We start from the raw sequence: 24543 nt of genomic DNA on the forward strand, positions 1-24543 counted from the left end.
GACAAAAGAGTTTACCAACCTTATAGGGCCAAGACTAAGATCCAGACTGGCCTTTAGAAGTGCATTTCCAAAAGAGGTTTGTAATCAGTGTAAGTATAGAAGCCTATGATCATCAAGGTAGTCATGGAACTTGTTGACTTTCCCCAGGGACTTCTTTAAGAAGTATTAAAGGTATTAATACTTCTAGGTTAAGAGCATTTTTTTTTTCAAGAAGTATATGTTTTAGTGCCATTTAGTATTCTGCCACTAAGCAAAGCTCCTGCACAGTTAAAGTAAGTATCAGAGATAAGAAACAATAGTCCACAATCATCAGAATACATCAGTACAGATCCCAGAGCCAGGAACTCTTAAATGTTCTAGAAGGTGTCCTCATGCTGGCAATGCCTGTATCACTGGACACCGCTTCTATGAAGGAAAACATAGTAGAGTCGCCCCAGGAAAGTTTAATGCACCTCCTTTTATGCTGAGAGGAGACTTACCATGAGTGCACCCTGTGAATGCTAATGCCTATTGCCTAAACAGTGACACTGGGAACCCTACTGTAACATTTGTCTGCCCTTTAAAAAGAAACTCTGTGTTTCAAATTTACTATAATAAAATCTTCCCAGATGTCTGCTGTTGCTCTCCTGACCAGAACATGACTGTCACAGAGTAACATTTGCAGATTCCCACGAAGCAGTCTCTGAAGCACTTAACAGTCAACCATTCAATAATGTTTTCCAGCCTGTGGGCCTTGAGGTAGCAAAAAACCTCTGGAGGCAAAGGAATTGTTAGCCAGAGATTACTAACTCGGATTGCAGCCTGGATAAACAGTGATTGGCTCAGTATTTCTGGTAGAAAGTGTTCCATTAGAATGTCAGGCAATGGGGAGGTGCCAGAGAGGCCTGTAGTAACAGTCCTTCATTGTGGCCCAATGTGTGAGTCTTCAACATCCTGAGTGGCATACAATTATAGGTTCTATAAATGAATAAAATGCACATCTGTTCCTGCCATTGACAGTTTTTGAGTAACTATTTTGTGCTTTGTGGCGAGTAAAGAGATGCAGTTTACTAGACATGATTCCTTAATTTCCCCTCTATAAATGGGTTGAGTCCCTACACTACAGCACTATTGAAAGTAGGTTCCTGAGAAGAATACGTTAAGTTAGATTTATTAAGAAGCATCATCATTTGCAAAGCACTTATGTGTGTTTACTCAATTTGTTTCACAACATCCATGCAAGAATAAGGAAACTAACTCAAGGACAGAGTGATTTTGCCAGGGCCACATAATTAAAAATGGCAGAACCAGAATTAAAATCCAAGTTTCAGAATTCCTAATTTTACTCTTTCAAATATCTTGAGTTGAAACATAGATGCATCTTTTCTAATTCTGAAGAAGTTTATGCTTTTATAAATGTCATTACAATTCCTAATAACCTTAGAATTAAGATGACATGTTTCATTTGATTGGGGTTGTTTCTTTACAATGGAAACGTGGTAAGCCACTCAACCAATTTACCAGTTCTGGTGTGTGTGTGTGTGTGTGTGTGTGTGTGTGTGTGTGTGTACTGTGTAACAGGAATGTGTTCAGCTGCAAATGACAGAAAAACTGATTAACAAGAATTTAAACAAGATGGGAATTTGTCTCACAAAACAAAAAATCCAAAGGTAGGCAGTGCAAGCTGGTGCATCAGTTCCATCATTTCAGAAATGTCCAGATTTCTTTATCTTTCCACCACGCTGTCCTAAGTGTTTTGACATTTATCCCCGTGCTTGCAGCCTCATAGGGACACGACTGGAGTACCACATCTACACACGTCCTCATTTCAGGCAGGACAAAGGTAGCACAAATCAGACTAACCATCTGAATGAGCACAGCCCATCACTTGAAGCATTTTTATAACTGTTCTTGGAAACTGTAACTCTTCAGAGACAGTTACATTAGGCACATCAAGAAAATATATTTTTTCATTTACTCTTAGCTTGCCAGGTGCCTCCTCGCCAGCGCACTCCAGACAGTGTTCTGTACATGCAGATCCAAGGAACAATTAGGCAGGCCCTTCCTCTCTACTAGTAAGCCTAAGGCGTGACAAACAACTAATGTGGAATGTAATAGGTGTATACGTGTATGTGCAACATACTCTGGCAGCAGAAAGAAAAAACACACAATTGATTCTAATTAGGACATTAGAAAAATGCTTTCTTTGCAAAGAATTCAAATGAATGCTATACTATGGATTTCAAAGTTTTGCTTTGAAAGACCATTGAAGTATTGTTTAAAATATATTTTATTGATTTCAGATAAGGAGGAGGAGGAAGAGAGAAGTAGAAACATCAGTGATGAGAGAGAATTATTGATTGGCTGCTTCCTGCACAGAGATTAAGCCCGAAACCCGGGCATATGCCCTGACAGGGAATCAAACCCCTGGTTCATAGGTCGATGCTCAGCCACTGAACCACACCAGCAGCCAGGCACCACTGAAATATTTTTAAACAACGGACGTTTAAGAAGTCATGTATTTTGAAAAGGTCTTTCTGGTAGCCATTGGAATAGGTAAAAGACTGAAGGCAAGACCAGTTGGCAAGCTATATAAATAATTTGGGTTAGAGATTTAAGGGCCTTGACTAGGTCAATGGTCATGGGAGTCCAGAGGAAAAGAATCAATTGAGGTCTGGTTCAAAATATAATGTTTGATGATCGTCTGTTCTTCAGTCTTGGCTCTATATATCATTATGCAATTTTTTAAAAATTCATCTTCTAAAGATAGATTTTTCCACACCACGGGGGGGTATTCTAAAGAACTGAGTTGCACAGATTCAAACAGTAGGTGAGTATGTTCTTTTTCTCTAAAGACAAATCAAGAAGCCTTATTTATGTAGACAGATAGAGTAGATAGATTAGATAGATAGATAGATAGATAGATAGATAGATAGGTTTTGTAAAGATATGGACCCAGGTCTTAGTGATTATCTGATGTTGAGTAGTATCCAGAGTTTAGTTTTTTCATCTTGCTAATCTGCATTTTCTATCTTTTTCTATAATGACAATGTATTGTTTATGTAAAAAAGAAAAGCTATTTTTTTAATAATTTCAAAAGCTATAGTCATTAAATCTGAGGTGTTTTAACAATGTTTTTAACAATATCAACATGGCTAAAATAAGTTTATTTCTGCAAGTGTGCTACTTTGGGACAAAGCTCAAGTTGAAATGTGAAAAAAGATGATTTCTTTTAACAAACAAACCAAAAACTCACTATTTCAGAGCTATTCCTTATTAAAGTATTGGTTATAAAGCACTCCTAAATGGCTTGTCAGAACTAACTTCACTACTGTTCTCTAGATTAGTATCACTTGTAATTTGGTCTCCTTTTCTTCTGTGGAAGTAACCACTTCTCTAACCTTCCCAGCCCTCCCTCCCCCAAACTCCCATTCTCCACGGGCATAATTAATGAACACAGGCTTTCCATCCGGATTTAGGAATATGAAATATTTCTCCTGACTCATTCCCAGTTTATGTTTGGATGCCACCACTATTGCACTTCTCGCCGACTCTTGCATAGCTGAAAAGTACACTTTTGTACAGAACTCTCTGTATGTCCTGCTCTCTCTCCCATCTGGGCTGCCAGAAGCATGTTGGTGGTGGTTGGGAATGTGTTTCTCAAGCCCACTGGTTCCCCTGGAACCCTCACTGCAGCTTTCCAGGGCCCTGTCCTCTCCCCTTCCCCCCGCTCAACCCCCACCTCAGAATGCAAGCCCACAAAGGAAGGATGGGGTGGTGCACTGAAAGCAAGCTATTTAATAAAAAGCAGAAGAAAACATCAACAAATTAAAATTTCTGACTTGCCTTATTCTGCCAATATTTAAGCATTTTTTCTATTGAATGTGACTGAGTGTACAGACATACATACTTCTATTTAGTCTCACACATGAAAAGAGAAAGCATAAGGCATGCAATTCTCATCCAAACATTTTAATCACAAATTTCTAAATCCAGTTGAAAACAATAGAAAAGGAACATTTTCCCCCTAGTATTCTATCAACCTTGCTTGGTAGCACAAAATATATTGAATTGTAGTTAAAATAAAAGCTTCCATTTGTAAAATAGCATTTACGTTATTGCTGTACCAAAAGATCATACTGACTTGCTAAAAGTATGAAATAAGTGTAGGTGTCTTTGTATGGGATAAGTATTTCAGAGGCTTAATAAGGAAAAGAAAATCCTGGAAAATAATTTTAAAAAAATATTTTAAGCCCTAACTAGTTTGGCTCAGGGGATAGAGTGTTGGCCTGCGGACTCAAGGGTCCCAGGTTCGATGCTGGTCAAGGGCATGTACCTTGGTTGCAGGCACATACCCAGTTGGGAGTGTGCAGGAGGCAGCTGGTCGATGTTTCTCTCTCATCGATGTTTCTAACTATCTCTCTCCCTTCCTCTCTGTAAAAAAATCAATGAAATATATTTTTAAAATATTTTAAGAAGAATGCTTCAAAGTAATGTATTTATACATAATTTCCCTCCAAGCCTAATTAGCAATGAAATACTTTTTACTGACTATACAGCATATACTCCATACCTTTTGCTAATATTTTAAAAAGATTACTGCAACTATATTAAAACTAGAAAGTTTTTTTCTAAATGAAAGTTATAATTTAATGTTTATAAGGCAGTATTGAATACTACCGGTAATTGTTATATTCATTACATTGTTGCCTCAGATCTGCTTGTTACAAACTTTGGGTTTGAAAAACATGCAACTTCATCTCATGATGCACTGTAACTTAGTTACGCTAATAAATGAAATATGTAAAAAAAAAATAGATAAATGCCATCCCATCCTTCAGTTTCAGAGGTATTTTTGGTTCTTATATTTGCATTTGGGTATCCTTGATCTGAAAATTCAGTCATCCTCGAAACAAATAAGAAAGCCACAATCTAAAACCCTGAAGGCCTGAATGCCCAGGAATTCCCTATTTTCAATAGGGGATACAGCATTTTCTTACTCTCCTTTCATCTGGTCAGCAGGTGTCTCTGCCCCAGCTTCGCGCGCCCCCCCCCCCCCAACTCCCATTCCCAGAAAAGGAAAAAGAGGGGGCGATAAGAAAGGAAAGTAAATTGTCTTGTTGGCTTGGTGGTGGGGATAACGGGTGTTTTAATTTCACAACTGAAAGCTTTCCTCTCCAGTTTTAAAGTTCTTACCCATGGTAATGATGTGACATTTTATGGATTACGCAGCGGAGTTTGGGTCTGTCCATCTGTAACTTATAAAAGGAAAGGAACACGGAAGGGATAGAAGGATTGGAGGCAGTAAAAGGATGCAGGGAGAGAGCAAGATGCAGGCGTGGGAGCGGGAAGGGAGAGGCGGACTTGGCAGTGAAAGGGGTTAGGAAAGAACAGGAATGGAAAGTGTGGCCTGGCCCTGCGCTGGCGAAGGTGGAGCCTTTGACGTCTCACTCCCCCCTTCCACAGGCTTTTTCTTCGTAGATGGGGGTCCTCAGGACATCTAGAAAGGATCGGCCACATGGAGAAGAAAGGCTGTCTCCTGAGGATGCGCAGGCAGGGGACGCAGGCCTCTCTTGGGACGAGGGAGGGGGCGGCAGGGATCAGCAGCGGTCCGGGACAGCCTGGTGGGCGCAGGGGAGGGGAAGGCCCCAGCCCACATCCTGAGGGTCTGGGGGTCCCCAGCTCGGCGGTCCCTGAGCTACACGCGCCCTTTGGCGCTCTCCATCCATCGCCAACCGAGTGAGACCCTCCGGTAGGGACCCTCCACGCCGTCTCGCCAACACTCCGCAAACGTGGCATCCTGGCGTAGGCGGCGCACCTCCACCCCCGGGGCCTGGGGATGAGCGGGTGGGCGGGATGCGCGGCTGGCGCCCCAGACTTCCGAGTCCGGAGCCCAGGCGGCGGGGGCGGCGCGGGGCTCCGGCGGCGGAGCGGCGGGCGCGCGGGGGCGGCGGGCGGGGCCTCGGGCGCGGGGCGGGGCGGCGGGGGCGGCGGGGAAGCGGGACCGGAGCCCTCTCGCGGCCGCGGCGGCAGCAGCGCCAGCCCAGCCGCAGCCCGGACTCCGCCGCCACCTCGCTCCCGCCGCCCGAGCCGACATGAGCGAGGCGGATCGGGATCGGGTGCCCTCGCCCGCCGCGCCGCCGGCGGTGGCGGCGGATGAGAGGAAAGGGAAGAAGGAGAAGGAGCCGGAGCGCGAGAAGCTGCCGCCCATCGTGTCGGCGGCGGGCGCCAGCGCGACTGCGGTAGGTGCCTGGCGGCGGCCCCGGGACACTCCCATGACGGGCATGGGGAGGGAGGACCAGGGGCATCCGGGGGCCGTGCCTCCTCCGGGATCCCGGCAGATGCGCCCAGGTCCCCTTCCTGGGGCCGAGTGCGAGTTGTGCCTTGTGGACCCCCGATCTCTTGGCCAGCCGCACCTTCCACCCTCGGGAAATGGGGTGCCCGGGTCCGCGGGCCGTTCTCCGTTATTTTCTGGGTGGAAAGGTGCATTTTCTCTAAGGACCAGCACCTTGGAGTGGGCGTTATCTGTTGGATGAGCTAAGGCGCCAGGCAGGCGGGAGTGGGTTTTCCACTGAGCTGCCTGCCTGCCTGCCTACCTCTGAGAAGCGGAGATTTGCTCCTTTTCTTCGCTTTTCTTTCCTTCCTCCTCCCGACTGAAGGGCTGTGCGGCGAGTTTCCACTTCAGTGAGACAGACCTCCGCGCGGCTGTCAGGGAGGTGGGAGGCAGATGCCTGGGTGACGGTTTTCTTTTTCCTGCGGTGCAGACCTGTGGGGGGGAGTGCGGAGGCCTTTTTAACCTGTCTGTTTAAACTGAAGTTGCCTAAACTCGGCAGGGATGATTTCCCAGGTGGATTTTCTTACGGTTTATGTGATGAGCGCTCTCAGGCTGCAAATGCATTTTGCCGGATGATGTAATGGCACAGCCCCCCTCCCCTGTTTTCACCGGTGGCTATGACTCTGTTACTTGGGAGCACACAAAAATATCTTATTTTTAAGATTATTATTTGAAATCATATTTATACACTTTGAGAGTTTGCTTCGGTCCATTTAAAGATCATCACTTGCCATGCGGCTGCCAGGGACAAATAGGAAAAGTTTGGAGAGCAGGACACGTTTTTTGTTTTTGTTTTTTAATTCCTCCTTGCAATTCGTTCCTTAAACCCTCCCTCTTTCATGACTAAAAACTTAAAATAACTCATTCTTCTTTACAGTACTGGGAATGATGTTTTGATTTGGTAGGTTTTACAAAAATGCCTAACGGTCATGCTAACTGGAAATTGTTAGAATGAGCTCTTTACGTGAAAGCAGCGCAGCCAAGTGGGCAGTAATAAACGACACGTTTTAAAATGTAGGTCCAGCTGATCGGTAAATTGGAGTTGGTTAGGAATCACTTGGGGAAATGCTTTGAAGGAATATGTCACCCATCTGCCGGCAAACCCAGTTCCTTCTGTTGGTACCCCGGCTTCCAGAGAGGATCTAGGGAGTTAATAACTTGCAAATAGCTTGTGTTTCCACAGTAGCTGTTCCAAATTGATTAAAACAATGCATGCATGTGCTTTCAGAAACAGGTACCTGAATTGATGTAGGTCCTCAAGTGATCACCCTCCCAAAAATATTCATTTATCTCAGTTTAACTGAAAACTTGCCGGTTTGGAATAAAAACTTGGAGAAATTGATTCAGTGTGGATTCAGGTTACAGACTGTTATCTGAAACCCTGGGGCTTTGGGATTCAGAGTTTTTCAGATTCTAGAAAGGGAATGGAGTACATATATAATATCCAATATTCATCATAATCAAGCATATTGAGAGCTCTTCAGTGAAATCTAAGTGTGTTTATGCTAAATGAAGTGAAGTCAGAGTATAAGTAGCTTAATATCAGTTCAGATCAGGTTGGATTGTCAGAGCTCAACTAAGGTCTCTTTTGTCACCAAATGAGTTACAAAACCCTTTTATTTTCAAGAGCTTATAGGATTTTGAAAATGTTAACGGATTATGGATTTGTACTACTAGTGAAACAAAAGAAGAGTTCAAGTTTTTTTAAAAAAATTTTTGACTTAAGCTTTGAAAAAGATAGACTAAATTAGGAGATTATCAGGATAAGAAAAACTAGAGATTCTGAAGGCAATTTCTGGTACTTTACAAGGTCTTTCAGGGATGGTAGCATTTTTTCCCCTTTTTTTTTTTTTAATGCATTTAGAATTTATGGGTCTTTGAATTGACAAGTTTGCCATTAGCACCGACGTTTCGAATCATCACAGGAGGGAAAATGACTTTTTCTCAGGTTTTGCAGCAAAAGTTACAGGAGCAAGGGGAAGATGAGGAATTTGATGAGGAGGAGGAAAAGGAAGAGGAGGAGAAGGAGATGTGTGTATGAGTATATGTATTTGTCAAAGAGAGATTTCTAGAGCACGAAGTCTGAGTTACAGCAGTGAAAAGCCTAAGTCAAGAAAATATGTGCTTGGTCCTCTAGGGCGAGGGAGCCAGGACTGCTGGGATGGTGACCGAGTTCACCAGCAGGTGAGGAAGCCTTGGTGTAAGGGCAAGGAAAGGCAGCTATTAGTGTCTGGTTTGGTTTTCAGCCTTCACATGGATTAAACAAGAGCTTCTTAGAGTTTGCTTAGGAACCTGATTGCTATTAATAACTTTTTTCTTTGAGTCATTTTATTTTTAAATATATACTTAAACTTTTAGAAATATATGTTTTTATTGGTTTTAGAGAGGCAGGGAGAGGTAGAGAGGGTTAGAAACATCAATGATGAGAGAGAATCATTGATCAGCTGCCTCCTGCACGCCCCTTCTGGGGATCGAGTCTGCACCCCAGGCATGTGCCCTTGACCAGAATCAAACCCGGGACCCTTCTGACACTTTATCCACTGAGCCAAACCAACTAGGGCTAAAAATATATTTTAATAGATTTCAGAGAGATAGAAACATCAATGATGAGAGAGAATCACTGATCTGCTGCCTCCTGCACGCCCCCTACTAGGGAGCAAGCCCACAAACCTGACCAGGAATTGAACCATGACCTCGTGGTTTGTAGGTCAACACTCACCCACTGAGCCACACCGGCCAGGTTCTTTGAGAAATTTTAGTGATTCTTCCTTTTTACTCCAGGTTAACAGCTCTGTTTATGTAGATTGTGTTTATGACTCAAATAATGTAGTCCTGAAGTACTAGCTTTTTCCCCCAAATTATCATGTTTTAATGAAAGTTTGGAAATAATTTAGAGTGGTAGTGCCCTAAAATAGCTAGAAGGTCAGGTTGTGATGAGCCTAATTAAGCCTGAAGAGTTAGGACTATATCCTGGAAATTTAAAAACAGGTGCAGGGGTGGGATTGATGGTATTGGCAAGAGGAGACCTAAAGTGATTGATCCTAAGATCACCAAAGTGTGAAGAAGTCCATTCTAGCCAGGAAGTACCTAACACAACAGTCTTAAAACTGATGGACCATAGAGTTACCTTGGTAGGATGTTAAAGTCCTAATATTACAGATCTCGTGCTAGAGTGCCTTATTTCAACCTTTGATGCACAGTAAAATAACTAGGGGAATTTTCAAAGCCATATTTGTCCAGGCCTAAATGTAGGCCAATTATATCACTTTCTGGGCATGGGACTCAGGCATTTTTAAATTTTTTTCCAGGTGTTGCTAAGATGGAAAATTGACGCTTCATGTACTGAATTAGAAGCTCTATGAAATCTGTATTTTAAACAGATCTCCCCAAGTCTACATGGTTTGGGGAGCAGCATTTGGACTGGTGAAAGGTATGGAAGCACAGCAGAAATCAGGTGTGGTGGGGGAATGGCGAGAATTAAATCAGTTTGAGTTAGAGATGCCCAAGAGGCTCAAAATAGAGCCCTCACAGGACTGTCAGTGTCAAGGTTGGCCTTGCAGCTGTGGGGAGATGATGCCAGTCCACTGAGTGGAGAATATGGAATTTGAAGTAGTGCATGGGAATGAAGGTCTGATGGCGTAAATATTGAATCTACTGAAGTTGACAGCTTCGAGTGGAGCCGAATATTGTAAACTATTATAGTTGCTGATGTAACACAGAAGTTAAAAATATTGGTGGATGGGAAATGAGAAAATGGTCAAAGGAGGAACAGAAATAATAGTGACAAGTGAGGATGAGTTTGTCTACTTCAACATTTACATCAGGTAAGCAGGGAAGGGAGGTTTTCCACAGGATGGGGTAGCAAAGAATGAAGTCATGTTCAAGAAAGAGCTCAATTTTCCTTAGGTCAGGAGGTCAAGGGCAATGGAGGAAACCAGTTTGGGATTTTAAAGTGAAGTTTCCCACATGAAGACCAGGAGATGTGTCAAGTATGTGGACAGTGAGGGGAAGAATTTGAGGGAAAGAAAAAGGGCGTGGAGAGGTATTGATGGGAAGTCGGTAATAAGAATGAGTAGTCCGTATATGTTGTGTTGGATGTACATCAATGGGCTGTGGAGCCACTGTGCCAAAATGTGGCTACCAGTTACCATCTATTGTTCAGCTTCTGGGTAGATGTTACAGAAAACACAAAGAGAGGGGACTTTTTGTTTTCGTTTTCTTCTGTTTTTCAAAAAATGTTCAACTTCAGGGTGGGCAGGGCCAACACATGACATCACAAAGCAGTGTGTGAAAGCCATAGAAACATTCTGAGCCACAGAAACAGTTTGCAGTAGAGGAAATCAGAGAGAGGGCACTGTGCACAGCTGTGCAGAAAGGCCTGATGTAAAGGTGGTTATTAAGCTGCTGGCCATCAAAGGGTGATAGGACTCGGATGGGCAAAAGAAAGTGGGGAAAAGCAACCCAGTAGGGAAAGCAACATGAACAAGGCTTAAAGGGGAGAACTGGGGAGTGATAAAGCAAGCCCAATGGAAGCATGCTGGGACTGTGTGGGCCGTGGGTAGGACTGCATGGGGGCTGGAGCCAGATCACCAGGCAGAGAAATTTGGACATTTTTTTCCTGTGGTTAGTGGGAAGCCACTGGAGTTTCTTAAATAAAGGAACAGCATAATGAAACCAGTGGTAATGGTTGGCGGTACTTAGACTGGAGGGGGGAGGAGGAAGGGTGTGAAGGAAAGAGCTTTGTAGTTAATTCCTGAGTTAGTTGATGGGTACATCCACTAGGGTGGTAGCGATGTGATCAAGTGTGAAGGATAAAAGAATCTTTATGATGTGGAACCTAGCTAGATAACAGGAATGAAAGAGAAGGAAGCTTAATGAAAAGATGCTAGAGTTTCTAGATGAGTTCTGTTCGAGAGAAATGTTTACATAAAAAGGCATTCCAGCCAACATCACTACAAATAAACATATGTATGTGTGAACTTACATGAACCATGCCCATCTAAGTGTCTGAAACAATCTCATATATCGAAAATCTTATGCCTTTCGTCCATTATTTTCTAAACAGGCAAGATGACAAAGACTGAAAGTTATAGGGGTGAGGGTGTTTTAAACCATTTAGTAAGCCATGGATATTGTAAAAATGTGTCATGTATGATATAAGAATATGCCATATTTTATTATAAAATCATATAAATATATATGTATTATATATTTATTATATACTAGAGGCCTGATACACAAAGATTCTTGCAAGAATGGGCCTTCCTTTCCCTGGCTGCCAGCACCACCTTAGCTCTGGCCAGAGCCGTCTTTCCACTTTCCCACGCTGCCCAGAGGCCCTGAGCAGCTGGGTGGTGTGGAATGCCCCCTGCCACTTGGTGCCTGTGTATGCAAATTAACCTGCCATCTTTGTTGGGTTTATTTGCATACTCACTCCTGATCGGCAAGTGAGTATTGCAAAGGTATGGTCAATTTTTAGCATGTTTCTCTTTTATTAGTATAGATTATAAAAAATATATCATTCCTTACTACCCTATTCTGTGGAAAACCTCCCTTCCATGTTTATCCAATTTCAAAAATATTTCTCTGCTTTTTCTTCCATTTTTTCCTATTATTATAGTTTAGTCTTGGGTGAAGGGTCCTTTCTTGCATTGCAGAAATGTTAGACTCCTAAGCCTTATATGAATAACTAGATGTTCCTGAGTAAATATTTGTAACTTGGCGATATTTTGTAAGCACTCAGTAAACATTTGGGGAGGGGGGGTTTGAGTGTCTCTTAAAAATAATCACTGAGCCGAGACCGGTTTGGCTCAGTGGATAGAGCGTCGGCCTGCGGACTGAAAGGTCCCAGGTTCAATTCCGGTCAAGGACATGTACCTTGGTTGTGGGCACATCCCCAGTAGGGGGTGTGCAAGAGGCAGCTGATTGATGATTGTTTCTCATCGATGTTTCTAGCTCTCTATCCCTCTCTCTTCCTCTCTGTAAAAAAAGCAATAAAAAATATATTTTTAAAAAAATAGTAATCACTGAAATTTTACTAATTCAGTTGAATTGCAGTCCATCTGAAGTTTGAGCCTAGTCACTAAAGAAAGCTATATTTCAAATTAACTTGGTTTTGATCCAGATTTTTCTATTAAAGAACAAGAAATTGGTCAAGGAATGGTGACTACATCAAAATGTATGCTTTAAAAGTATTTTATTGCATATGGTAATCTATTGATGCAGTTTCTTCTTTTCCTGTTATAAATTAAGTGAATTAAACCTCTCATGCCACTTTGCCTTCCTGATAAGTCCTGAAATTTCTGGGTTTCAGGACCAACATTTCTTTTATATCAACATTTATTTTCAGTAATCTATAAGATTATTTGTATTGGGATGTTTTTGGTGTCAGAATTTTGTTTCAGAATCCACATCCTTATCTCAGCTTAGTCTCCTGTGAAAGATATAGTTTCTATCACCTAAAGAAAGCAATTCCTCTTGGGCTGGCATTACCGTATTTTTCAGACCATAAGACGCTCCGGACCATAAGACGCACCAGTTTTTAGAGAAGGGAAATGAAGAAAAAAAGATTCTGAAACAAAATAGTGTCCTAAAATATTTTATGTGCATTAAAACCCAACATCACAGTCATAAACACATGTAATCAACCCTGTAAAGTAAACAGCAGCATTTAGAACCATTTTAGAGCCGGGTAAGCACACAGAGACCACACAGAGCCGGGCAAGTAAAAAAACTTTTTTTAAAAGTATTTGTGTAGGCTATATTTGGACCATAAGACGCAGGGACTTTCCCCCCCCACTTCTGGGGGGAAAAAAGTGCGTCTTATGGTCCGAAAAATACGGTATTTAGATTGGGAGGGAAGTTCTCACCTTGAAAGTAGCTAACTTTTCACATCTTACTAGAAGGATGTAAAATAAAGCCCCAGCATCTTAATAGGGAACTGTGAAAACACATACAAAAAAGAAAAACAAAACAACTTGAGCCAGCAACAGGGCCTAAAAATAGTCTCCTTTATAGACTTTAAATACAGTGGAGGCTTCTCATCTGATGTGGCCCCAACTGGTAGCTTAGGTTAGTTTGTGTAAAAAGTTGGTAAAGCAGGGTTTATGTGCTTTTTATTTTAACCTAAAACTTAAAAATATTTTTTCACCAATCTTTGGGTATCTCAGGAAGCCAGTCACTTTTTTAAGAATTGATTTGGGGGGGGGAGGGGGTGGAGAGAGGAAGAAAGGGAGAGGGAGAGGGAGAGGGAGAGGGAGAGGGAGAGGGAGAGGGAGAGGGAGAGGGAGAGGGAGAGGGAGAGGGAGAGGGAGAGGGAGAGGGAGAGGGAGAGGGAAAGAGATTGATTTGTTGTTCCATTTATTTATGCATTCATTTGTTGATTCTTGTATGTGCCTGACCAGGAATTGAATCCTCAACCTTGGTATATTGAGACTAGAGGCCCCGTACATGCAATTCATGCACAGGGCGAGGGAGGGGGTGTCCCTCACCCCAGCCTGCACCCTCTCCAATTTGAAACCCCTCAAGAGATGTCCGACTGCCCGTGTAGGCCCGATCCCACCAGGACATCCCTCTCACAATCCAGGACTGCTGGCTCCCAACTGCTCCCCTGCCTGCCTTCCTTATTGCCCCTAACTGTTTCTGCCTGCCAGCCTGATCACCCCCTATCTGCTCCCCTGCCAGCCTGATTAATGTCTTAATTGCTCCCCTGCCAGCCTGTTTGCCCCCAACTTCTCTCCTCTGCCAGCCTGGTCACCTCTAACTGCCCTCCCCTTCAGAGTTGATTGCTTCCAACTGCCCTCCTCTGCAGGCCTGGTGCCTCTCAACTGCCCTCCCCTGCTAGCCATCTTGTGGTGGCCATCTTGTGGTGGCCATCTTGTGTCCACATAGGGGCAGGACCTTTGACCACATGGAGGCAGCCATATTGTGTGTTGGAGTGATGGTCAATCTGCATATTACTCTTTTATTAGATAGGATGATGATCTAACCAACTGAGCTACTGGGACAGAGCCTACTATTTTATAAAGTAGTTTTTCCGTGCATCCCAGATAGTCCCTGGACTCATTGGGATGGAAGCAAGTAACTTATTGCTGAAGTATTCATCTTTGGATTTGAAAACTAAATTTCACTGAGGTGTGGCCAAAGTGTTCAGAATGCCATTGTCTCTATGTACATATGAGAAATTACCAACGCAGGAAACTCAGTTCCTTTTCACTCAGACATCTTTTATTCTTTGTCTATAAAGTATTTTATACCATATTTAAATTTACCTTTCCAGTGAATCTCTTCTTCCAAAATAATGCAGGAAATTGTGAATCAGAATATTAATTCTGTTCTTTTTTCCTAAGGGTATATGTTGGGTTGGATCTAGTTTAGGAAAATCTATCTAGATCAGCTCTGTCCAGTTACAGTAATGTGAACCACAAGTGTATTTTAGAATTTTCTAATAGCCAGCCCTGGCCAATGTGGTTCAGTGTTGGAGCATGGTCCCTTCCACCAAAAGGTCTTGGGTTTGATTCCTGGTCAAGGCATATACCTACGTTTTGGGGTTTGATCTTGGGAGGAGCAAGTATGGGAGTCAACTAATCAATGTTTTTCACATTATTGTTTCTCTCTCCCCCCCCCATCCTCTCTAAAAACCAATTTAAGAAAAAAAATGTAATAAAATTTTTTTTCTAGTAACCACATTAAGAGGAATAACAATAAAGAGGTAAAATGATTTTAATAATGTATTTTTTAATCCAACATATCCATAAATTTACCATTTCAACACTTGATTATTATAGATGCATAATGAGGTATTTTACCTCTTTTTATACTAAGTCCTTGAACATTGTGTATTTTACACTTACTACAATAGTTATCTCACTTTGCACTAGTACATTTCAAGTGCTCAATAGTCACATGTGGCAAATGGCTACATTGCACAGTGCATATTTAAATCATATCTTCTTCCCAAGATTTCTTAGATTAATTCTTAGTCCTAATTACCCTTTATCCCTATTGTGACAGTCCTCAAAGTGTGGCATTCCACATCCTATATAATAAAAGCCTAATATGCTAAGTTTCTGGCCGACTGGTTGGCCATTCAACCAAAGTGAAATATGCTAATGATATGCTAAGGCTGCTCAACGCTGGCTATGATGCGCACTGACCACCAGGGGGCAGACAGTTGACCGGTCAATCAGTCGCTATCACATGCACTGAACAAGAGGGGGTAGATGCTCCAACTGGTAGGTTATCTTCCGCTGGGGTCTGGCTGATCAGGACTGAGCAAGACCTGCCAGACATGCCCTGGAGCCCTCCTGTGGTCCCTACCCAGGTGGCCAACCTCCCATGTCTCTTCCCCAGCCCAGCTGTGCACTGGTGGGGTCCCTCAGTCTGGCCTGTGCCCTCTTGCAGTCTGGGGGCCTTCAGGGGATGTTGGAGAGCTGGTTTTAGCCTGATCTTACAGGGGAAGTGCCACTCAACCAGAAGCCAGGCTCAAGGCTAGCGAGCACAGTGGTGGTTGGTGCACAGTGGTGGTTGGCGTGACAGCTGGAAGAATGCCTGATTGCTGACTTCTGGGGGAAGCGGGCCTACCCCATCAGTTGGACATCCTCCAAGGGCTCACAGACTGCAAGAGGGCACAGGCTGAGCTGAGGGACCCCTCCCTCCCGAGTGCATGAATTTTGTGCACCAGGCCTCTAGTCCTTTTATAAATACTTGAGGTCAAACTACTTTTACAAAGATACAGAGAGGTTATTTGTCTTGTCTTATTCCTGCTCATTCTTTCAGGAGTTGACAGAGTAGTTTTCTAGAGGCTATATGACTCGTGATATTGCAAAACTGAGTGCAGAAGCAGATGTAAGAATCCAGCTATCTTCTATTAAACCAGGTGTTAATAATTCTTCTGAAATTGAACATGTCCTGGTGACTCAATCCCCTTTGACACCTGGCATGCAGACACCTGAGCCAGTGCAGTCCATCTCCCTATTCATTTGTTACATACTGTCTCTTCAGTAAATAAAACCTCCAGTCTGACTGGTCTAAATAGCTACAACAATAATTTTCCTTGATATAATTTAACATGCAAGCATTTCCAGCTGTGTGCAAAACTAGTAGTTTAAAATATTATAATTAATGTATTTTGTAGACACAGAAATTCAATTTAAAATATCTTAATTCACAGACTCTAATATAATGAGATATTATGACTTTTAAAAGTTTCACTAGGGAACAGAACCAGCAATTGTTCCTGTTTCAGATTATTAGAGAATGTGAACAGAGCCCTGGCCGGTGTGGCTTGAACAGAAATGTTTTATCTCCTAAGGCAGTTTTTGAGGGTAGAAGATGAACAAAGTAAATTATACTAAAATTTTGAATATAATAGAGCTTGGTGTTCAATACAAAAGCTATTGTGGAAAACCATTAATTACCTTATTGGTGTCCGAAAGAAAAATATAAAATTTAACTCAATATAATCTGTTCCAAAGTAAAGGTTAAAAATAGGAACTCGTGTATCAAAATAAAACGTTATATAAGGCTGACAGTACTCAATTATGTGTTAGCAGGGGCAGAACTGGTACTCTAAGTATTTAATTTTTTGAAATTATATTATAATCTCACCTATATACTGTGTGATTATACTAGTATAGTCAGAAAGACCATTCAGGTCTATGTTAGGTACTTGTGAAATATGAACATGAAATTTTTCTGTTTATTAAACGCGTGGTCAGCCCTTGCTTAGTCATTTATTATGCCTGGTTCAAATAGTTTGCGGTTTTTCCCTCAATTAATTCTTAGAGTGTTTTTCCCTCGTGTCCCTTGTTTGTACTTATCTTCAGTCTATAAAAGCTGGTTGGGTATCTCGTTACCCTCTGTTCTTCAGCACATTCAGCCCTTACTTGTAGTCTGCCTACATTCCAGGACTTCATTGGAGTGCTCTCCTGCTGAGAGCTGAAGAACACTTCCAAACCCCCAGGAAACCAGATGTAATAATTATGGTAGTTGCAATTCTTAGAAGACTTGTAATGTTCTCTAATGTTTAATTTAGTCAGAGGTTTGAGGTAATGTTAATACCAAATAACTTCTTGATTTTATTCTCTAATTTTTAATTATTCAGTTTACCGTTGCACAACATACTGCCCTGCTTTTCCTCATGAAAGTCTTGGGTTATGTGTAAGATTTCTCTTGTGCAAGCTAGTATGGAGAACTGCCATTGTGAGGGTTTTCTTTTATTAATCTATAGTGCACTATCAACCTAAGAAACTGCATAATTAATTTCATGCTATCTCAAGTATAAAGTATACAGAGACAGTCACCTTACAAACAAGAGACTTATTGGGCCAAGGATTTTGTTTCATGTTGTCTAAGATTTTTTATTACAAGGAACAGGAAATCAGGCCATTTATGCTTCCTTTTGGGACAAAAAAAAGAGAGAGATTTAATGGAATGATGATGTAGATTGGGACCATAAAGCAATAGGAACAAAAACAGGCTGATCTCTGTGCTTCTGCTAGTCTCTCACTCTTGGTTGATCACTTATTCCCATGTCCCTCCATCTAAAATTTAGAAGAAGAAAAAAACCTCTTCTGACATCCCAGGAAGTATGTGTCCTTTGTGCCAGGCTCCCTATGTGTGGCCCACAGATGACACCTTTCAGTTGAGTGCCTATCTGCTCCAGCCCATGGCCACTGCTGCACAGAGGACAGCAGCGATTCTATGGGGACCAGAGAAGCAAACACTGCACTTGGCAGCTGTCTCTCTTCCCTCAAACCTTTGTACCTTCCAACCACTGGCCATTCTCTCCTTCCATAAAGCTTCTGTACAGAGCAACCCTGCTTATTGCTTTTGTCTTCTAAGGTCCCATTCATTTGTCCATCCATTTCATAATAGTTTCTGATATCCCATCACCCTGAATCTGTTGACTGTCCCCATGATTTCATAGTTGCTCATTCTTGAGACCTAACCACACTTCATCTTGTGACACTATTGACCACTTTTTTCTTAAAACTTTATCCTTTCCTAGTTTTTAGTACCATGCCTTCTTGAATATCTTATCTCTTTGGCCATTCATTCTTAATCTTATCAGCCCAGATTATACATCCCCATATTTCCCATGGTTCTGACCTTATATTCGTTTTGCATAACAGTTGCTACACAGTAGCATAATGATGATCCTATCAATTAGAAATATACCATTATTTTGGTGTGAGAAGCATGCTTTTGCCTAGTGAGTATTTGTTCCTATTCTAGCCATTTATAATAAAAGCCTAATATGCAAATTGACCAAACGGTGGAATGACAGGTTGCTATGATGCGCACTGACCACCAAGGGGCAGACACTCAATGCAGAGCTGCCCCCTGATGGTCACTGTGCTCCCACAGGGGGAGCTCTGCTCACCCAGAAGCTGGGCTCACGGTTGGCAAGTACAGCTGTGGTGGCCGGAGCTTCTCCTGCCTCTGCTGCAGGCTGGCAGTAAGGTGTGAGGGGTTCTGACTGCAAAAGCCCCAAGCTGTGAGAGTAATGTCCTGAGGGGTCCTGGACTGTAAGAGGGCGCAGGCCGGGATGAGGGACACCCCCACTCCCACCAGTGCATGAATCTCGTGCACCGGGCCTCTAATATTTATATGAACTAGTCTAGAATTTTCTCCAAGTTTTTACATATTCTTAAATTATATGCCTTCTTTATGGTGAGATGTCAAAATATGTCTAGTCTTCTGAAATCTGAAATAAAGCATCTTACTTTGTTTATTCCTTTTTAAAAAAAAATGTATGGATAGGTTCTCTGATTCTCATTATTACTTTACATTCAGACCTGAACTAGCTATTACCATTTTGCCAGCTTTGGCCCAGGCTGCTGTTGTCTTCATTCTCTGTTACTACTGTCTCAGTTCAGACTTCATTTCTTCTGATAGGTCTGGTCTAGCTTCTTGTATTAACTCCTCTTCAGTCTATTCCCTACACCCCTGCAAGAGTGGTTTTTCTAAGGTATGGATATGATTATGTCATGCCCTGCCTCTAAGTTCTCACTGATTTTTCTCTGTCCCCTTCCAGGGTAAATCTGTATTCCACAGCCTAAAAGCTCCAGGATAAAGTCCCTGCCTACCTTTCTAGTCTCATCGCACTGAGCCATTCTCTGTTCCGTATTCTATATTCTAACTACATTGCTTTCTAAATACTATTGTATTACTGCTCAGCTTTAAGTAACTAACACCCATGACAGTTATCAATGAAGAAAACATCCTTGATATATTAAGTTATTGTGGATATTTATAGCTGTTAACAAAGGGATTACTGAGGGGCCATTCACTGACCTCATTTTCCCAAATGTGTTATTTTTATTAAATAGTGTGTATAAATGAAGTCTACATTGAATCAAATTTGGTATTTGTTTCCACTATTATTTAAGATGTTCTGATAGAACAAAACATACAAATGAGCAATGGCCCAGTAGTTAAAAATCCTTACTTAAGTATTCCAATATTTATATCAAGGAAAGATTTCCTTTTTCAAATATATAGTTTATTTTGTTTTGTTTTTCCTAATTAACATACTAGTTCTGTGAGCATATTGCTTGAGCATATTGCTTCAATTTATCAAGATTATGCAAATAATGTTATTTACCAAGTTTATCTTTTTACCTGAACTTTTAAAATTGCATCAGCTGAAAACCATTTGGCTTAGTGAATAGAGCATGGCTTGTGGACTGAAAGGTCCTGGGTTTGGTACCGGTCAAGGGCATGTACCTTGGTTGGGAGCACATCCCCAGTAGGGGGTATGCAAAAGGCAGCTGATCGATGATTCTCTCTCATTGATGTCTCTAACTCTCTATCCCTCTCTCTTCCTCTCCGTAAAAAATCAATATGTTTGGGTTGTTGTTGTTTTTTTTAAATAAAATAAGATAAAATTGCATCAAAGGACAAGAAAACCTTCAGTGAATTGACCTGTGAAGTATGGCATGCATGTTAACTATTGAAAATATTTGTGGAGGTCAGAAAAACTGTTACCTAAATACAAAGTTAAAATAGCAGTTAACATAAATGGAGTCTGTACTTTGTGCTAATTATTTTATACGCATTTTCTCAGTTTATCTTCACAATAACCCTGAGAAAAGTACTATTATTATCCCTATTTCTAAACTTTATTGATTTATAAGCAGCTCATTTTATACCTAAATTTTCATTTTATACCTAAAACAATTTGGTGCCAGAAAAGGTAAGTCAATGATATATACATGTTTTGTCTATCTATCTCATATCATCAGAATAAAATCTCTATTATAAATGTTTATCATTTCTGTAATGAAATAAATATAGCTAGTAGGAATTCTGATGCAATGTTACCTTTTTTGGTTTTTAGGGTTTGGACAGAGGATCCAAAGGCCAAATTTCAACTTTCAGCAGTTCTGTTTCAACTGTCAGCCAGAAGCAAGAAGTTGCTGAAAACAGAAATTCACCCACACACCCTGTTTTCCCTAACATCAAGAACGGTAAAATAAATAAACAAATTTTGTAATTATAATTATTCATAGTATACATAATCTGAGTATCCTGGATGATATATACTTTTAAACTATTGAAAGAATAGTTTTTAATTACCCAGCATTGTTCTGATAGGTCTAGTTAATTAATACAATGAAAAAAAGATATAAACTGTGTAAATATTTACAGAAAGGAGCAAAATCATTACTTTTGAGTGATTGTTATATAGAATAAGAGAGTGAAATACAAAGCTTATGAATAATAAGAAAGTTTGATAAGGAAGCCAGACACAATGCAAATATATAAAAACTCAACAGATTTCCTTTATTTGAGCAGTAATCAATTAGAAGACTTGACAGAAATCATATTGAATACTTCAAAATAAACCTAAAAGAAAGGAAAATTTTAACATAAATATTACAGCAATGTCAGGTACACCCAATGTGCTCTCTATGTTTAGTAAATTTTTCAATAGGTTTTTTTTGGGGGGGGAAACTTAGGAAAATTATGCACAATTTGATCTATCAGAATAAATATCTGGGAGGATGCAAGAAAAAACGAGGGGGGAGCTCAACTGTCCGTCGAACCATATAGTATAGAGCTTTGCTACTGATGACACCATCACTAAGATAACCAACCAGATGGAAATAGATCATAAAGAATGTTAAGCACAAATTGTATTGAATTATTTTAAAACTAAAATGAGGTCGCCGAAACCGGTTTGACTCAGTGGATAGAGCGTCGGCCTGCGGACTCAAGGGTCCCAGGTTTGATTCCGGTCAAGGGCATGTACCTTGGTTGCAGGCACATCCCCAGTAGGGGGTGTGCAGGAGGCACACCTGGTTGATGTCTCTCTCTCATTGATGTTTCTAACTCTCTATCCCTTTCCTTTCCCCTCTGTAAGAAATCAATAAAATATATTTTTTTTAATGAAATGAGGTCAATGGGCTAAGCTGTTGAAAAAAATAACTTTAGATTAAAAAAAATACATATATACTATTGATAGAACACAGGACATTGTTTTTATAATAAAATTCTTGGGATGACAAAAATGCCAACAGCCATAAAACAAAAAATTGGTAAGTGTGAAAACATAAGAAAATTTAAAACTTCTATAGGAATTTTAAAAGTCATGAAGTTAGTCCGGCCAGTGTGCTCAGTGGTTAAGTGTCTACCTATGACTCACGAGGTCACAGTTCAATTCCCAGTCAGGGCACATGCCTGAGTTTTGGGCTCAATCCTCAATAAGAGGTATGCAGGAGGCAGCTGGTCAACGATTCTCTCTCATCACTGTTATTTCTATCGCACTTTCTCTCTTCCTCTCTGAAGTCGGTAAAAATACATATATTTTTTTAAAGTCATAATTTAAGTTCAAGCATTTCAGTCAGTGAAAAACATATTCTTGACTCATAAAGATCATGAATATATCTGTAAAATGAGCATTCCATTAGAAAAAAAGTCAAAGGGTAGGAACAGAATAATCAAAGCAGGAAATACGGACAGTTCATACATATGTGCAAGGATGCTCAGTCTCACCAGTATTTGAAGAAGTACAAATTAAAGCAAAGATTCATAGTTCCCAACTCATTTGCAGAGAATGAAAAGATTTATATCTGTATTATTGTCTGAAGAGCATGAAAATTGGCACTTTTATGAGTGGATGGCTTAAGAATGGATAAAAACCTTTCTGGAAGGCAAATTATTGACCTTATAGCCCTGCATGACATAAAGTGCAGTTTAAAATGTTCATATACTCACTGACTCCGTAATTCCATTTCTAGGAATTTATTTTAAGGAAATAGCATAACATGGAAAGAATGTACATTATTTATAATAGTTATATTTAAAGCAATCTAAGTGAATGGGCTAACTAAATTATGGTAATCCGTACTGTAAACACTATGATTCTATCAAGAAAAATGTGGTATGTATATGAAGTATCAAGGAGAAATGCTTTCAGTACATTGTAAAATGAAAAATGCAAGTTTTACATTAACAGGTGGAATATGACTCCAATTTTTTCAAGATTTTTGAGCATATAAAGAGGTAACAGAAACCATTCCATTAGTGCCTTCCTCAGAAAAAGTGGGATTGTGTGCATATTATTAATATGTTCTATTTCTATGTACAACTCTGTATTGTTTTATCACAGAAAATGTATCACAAGACAAAACAAATCTGCAAAAAGTTTAAATGTCCCTCACACCTGAGCAGAACAAAACAAACCTAGAAATGATTAAGGACATAGTTTCCGGTAAATTGGCTGTATCCATAAACTGCATGTGGTGTTGATTACTTCTGCACAGGTTTTTTGTTGACACCTCAAGTTGGTACTGAACCTATTCTACACTCTTTCAGGGTAGTATTTACATTATCCCATAACCTTCTTTGTGTGGACTTTTGGTTCAGATTTCCTAGCCCCTGATTCCACACTGATTCCTATAATCTGTTCTGTCTGTACTGGTATCTTGGTATCTGAACACAACTTGCTAACTTGTATGCCCACACGCTGCCTGCCACCTCCTTGGGTGGAAGTATTTTTTTTTTAAAATATATTTTACTTATTTTTTACAGAGAGGAAGAGAGAGGGATAGAAAGTTAGAAACATCGAAGAGAGAGAAACATCAATAAACTGCCTCTTACATACTTCCTACTTGGGATGTGCCCGCAATCAAGGTACATGCCCTTGACTGGGATCGAACCTGGGACCTTTCAGTCCGCAGGCCGACACTGTTTCCACTGAGCCAAACCGGTTTCGGTGGAAGTATTGACTGAATATGTCCACTTACTTGAGCTCCCACCACATGTGGGCTTTCCTCTCCACTCTCATCTGCACCAGTCTTGTGGAGTGTTGATGCAGCCCCAACAGAAACTGGAGTGTTTGTACCTGCCAGTCTAGAGGAATAGATCTCTTAGCAGACTTTCTTTACCGTCTTGGAGCTCCTAGCTGTTCTGTCCAGATGCCACCTGAATTCAGGTGAGGCATGTGGTTAGTATGTCAGGGCTACTGCAGAAAGAATTCTTTTACTGACGGGGAATTAGACTAAGTCTTCCAATGTAAACATGTTTATAATCCCTTGATCTTTTGGGAAGCCTCTCTTACTTGCCAGTAGCGTTCTCTCAATGATGCATCATTCCTGGCAGTTAGTACAGCTTTCTTCCCTCTTCTCTGATAGCAAGACCTGTGCCGGTATTTTCTAACAGCTTGTCGCCCAGTCTGATCTTCAAGTGGGATGAGAGAAGCTGCAAAAGCCCAGCGTGGGCTCGCCCAGCAGCTGAGGGATGCCTTTCCTCCTGTAGACTGCATGACGTGGTATGCCTGTGGAGTTGGCTGTCCTTTTCAAGATCAGCAAGTGTGGGAGTTTTACCTACTATAACAGCTGCCGGGATGATACATCTTTAGAGAAGTAATCTACATGAGAAGTGATGGGGGGAGGGGGGAGCACTAATTTCTCTCTTACTCTTTTGCATCCTCCTTTCTAAAGTGATTATGCCCCTTTCAGACTTATTTAAAACTTCTTTAAACAGCACAGAACATCTTTAAAAGGAATGAATCAATTTCTCCCCAAATCTTTAAAAATACCTTTGCACTCCTGGGTCATTCAGTAAAGAGTAGACACGAACTCTGACATTCATGTCAGGGGCCCGGCTCCTCTCCCCACTCAGTCTATCTCGTGAGCTGACTCTAAAAGAGCCCTGCATGCAGTTCACACACTCTGCAGAAAGGCATCTGGTGACCTCTGCCACGCTGAAATAGCCAAGGG

The 24543-nt window shown here is 41.1% G+C and overlaps 1 protein-coding gene across 1 annotated transcript in view; it reads left to right on the top strand.

The window, feature by feature from the left end:
* Positions 1 to 5973: 5973 nt before the first annotated feature.
* HECTD2 (HECT domain E3 ubiquitin protein ligase 2) overlaps positions 5974 to 24543 on the top strand; it is a 58734-nt gene continuing 40164 nt past the window's right edge. The window contains exons 1-2 of the mRNA XM_036438543.2: positions 5974 to 6221; positions 20658 to 20787. Of these exons, the coding sequence (XP_036294436.1) occupies positions 6075 to 6221; positions 20658 to 20787 (277 nt within the window). The 5' untranslated portion in view covers positions 5974 to 6074. The remainder of the gene's footprint in view (positions 6222 to 20657; positions 20788 to 24543) is intronic.

The sequence above is a fragment of the Pipistrellus kuhlii genome, unplaced genomic scaffold (genome assembly GCF_014108245.1).
Source record: "Pipistrellus kuhlii isolate mPipKuh1 unplaced genomic scaffold, mPipKuh1.p scaffold_m20_p_15, whole genome shotgun sequence".
Taxonomy (NCBI): domain Eukaryota; kingdom Metazoa; phylum Chordata; class Mammalia; order Chiroptera; family Vespertilionidae; genus Pipistrellus; species Pipistrellus kuhlii.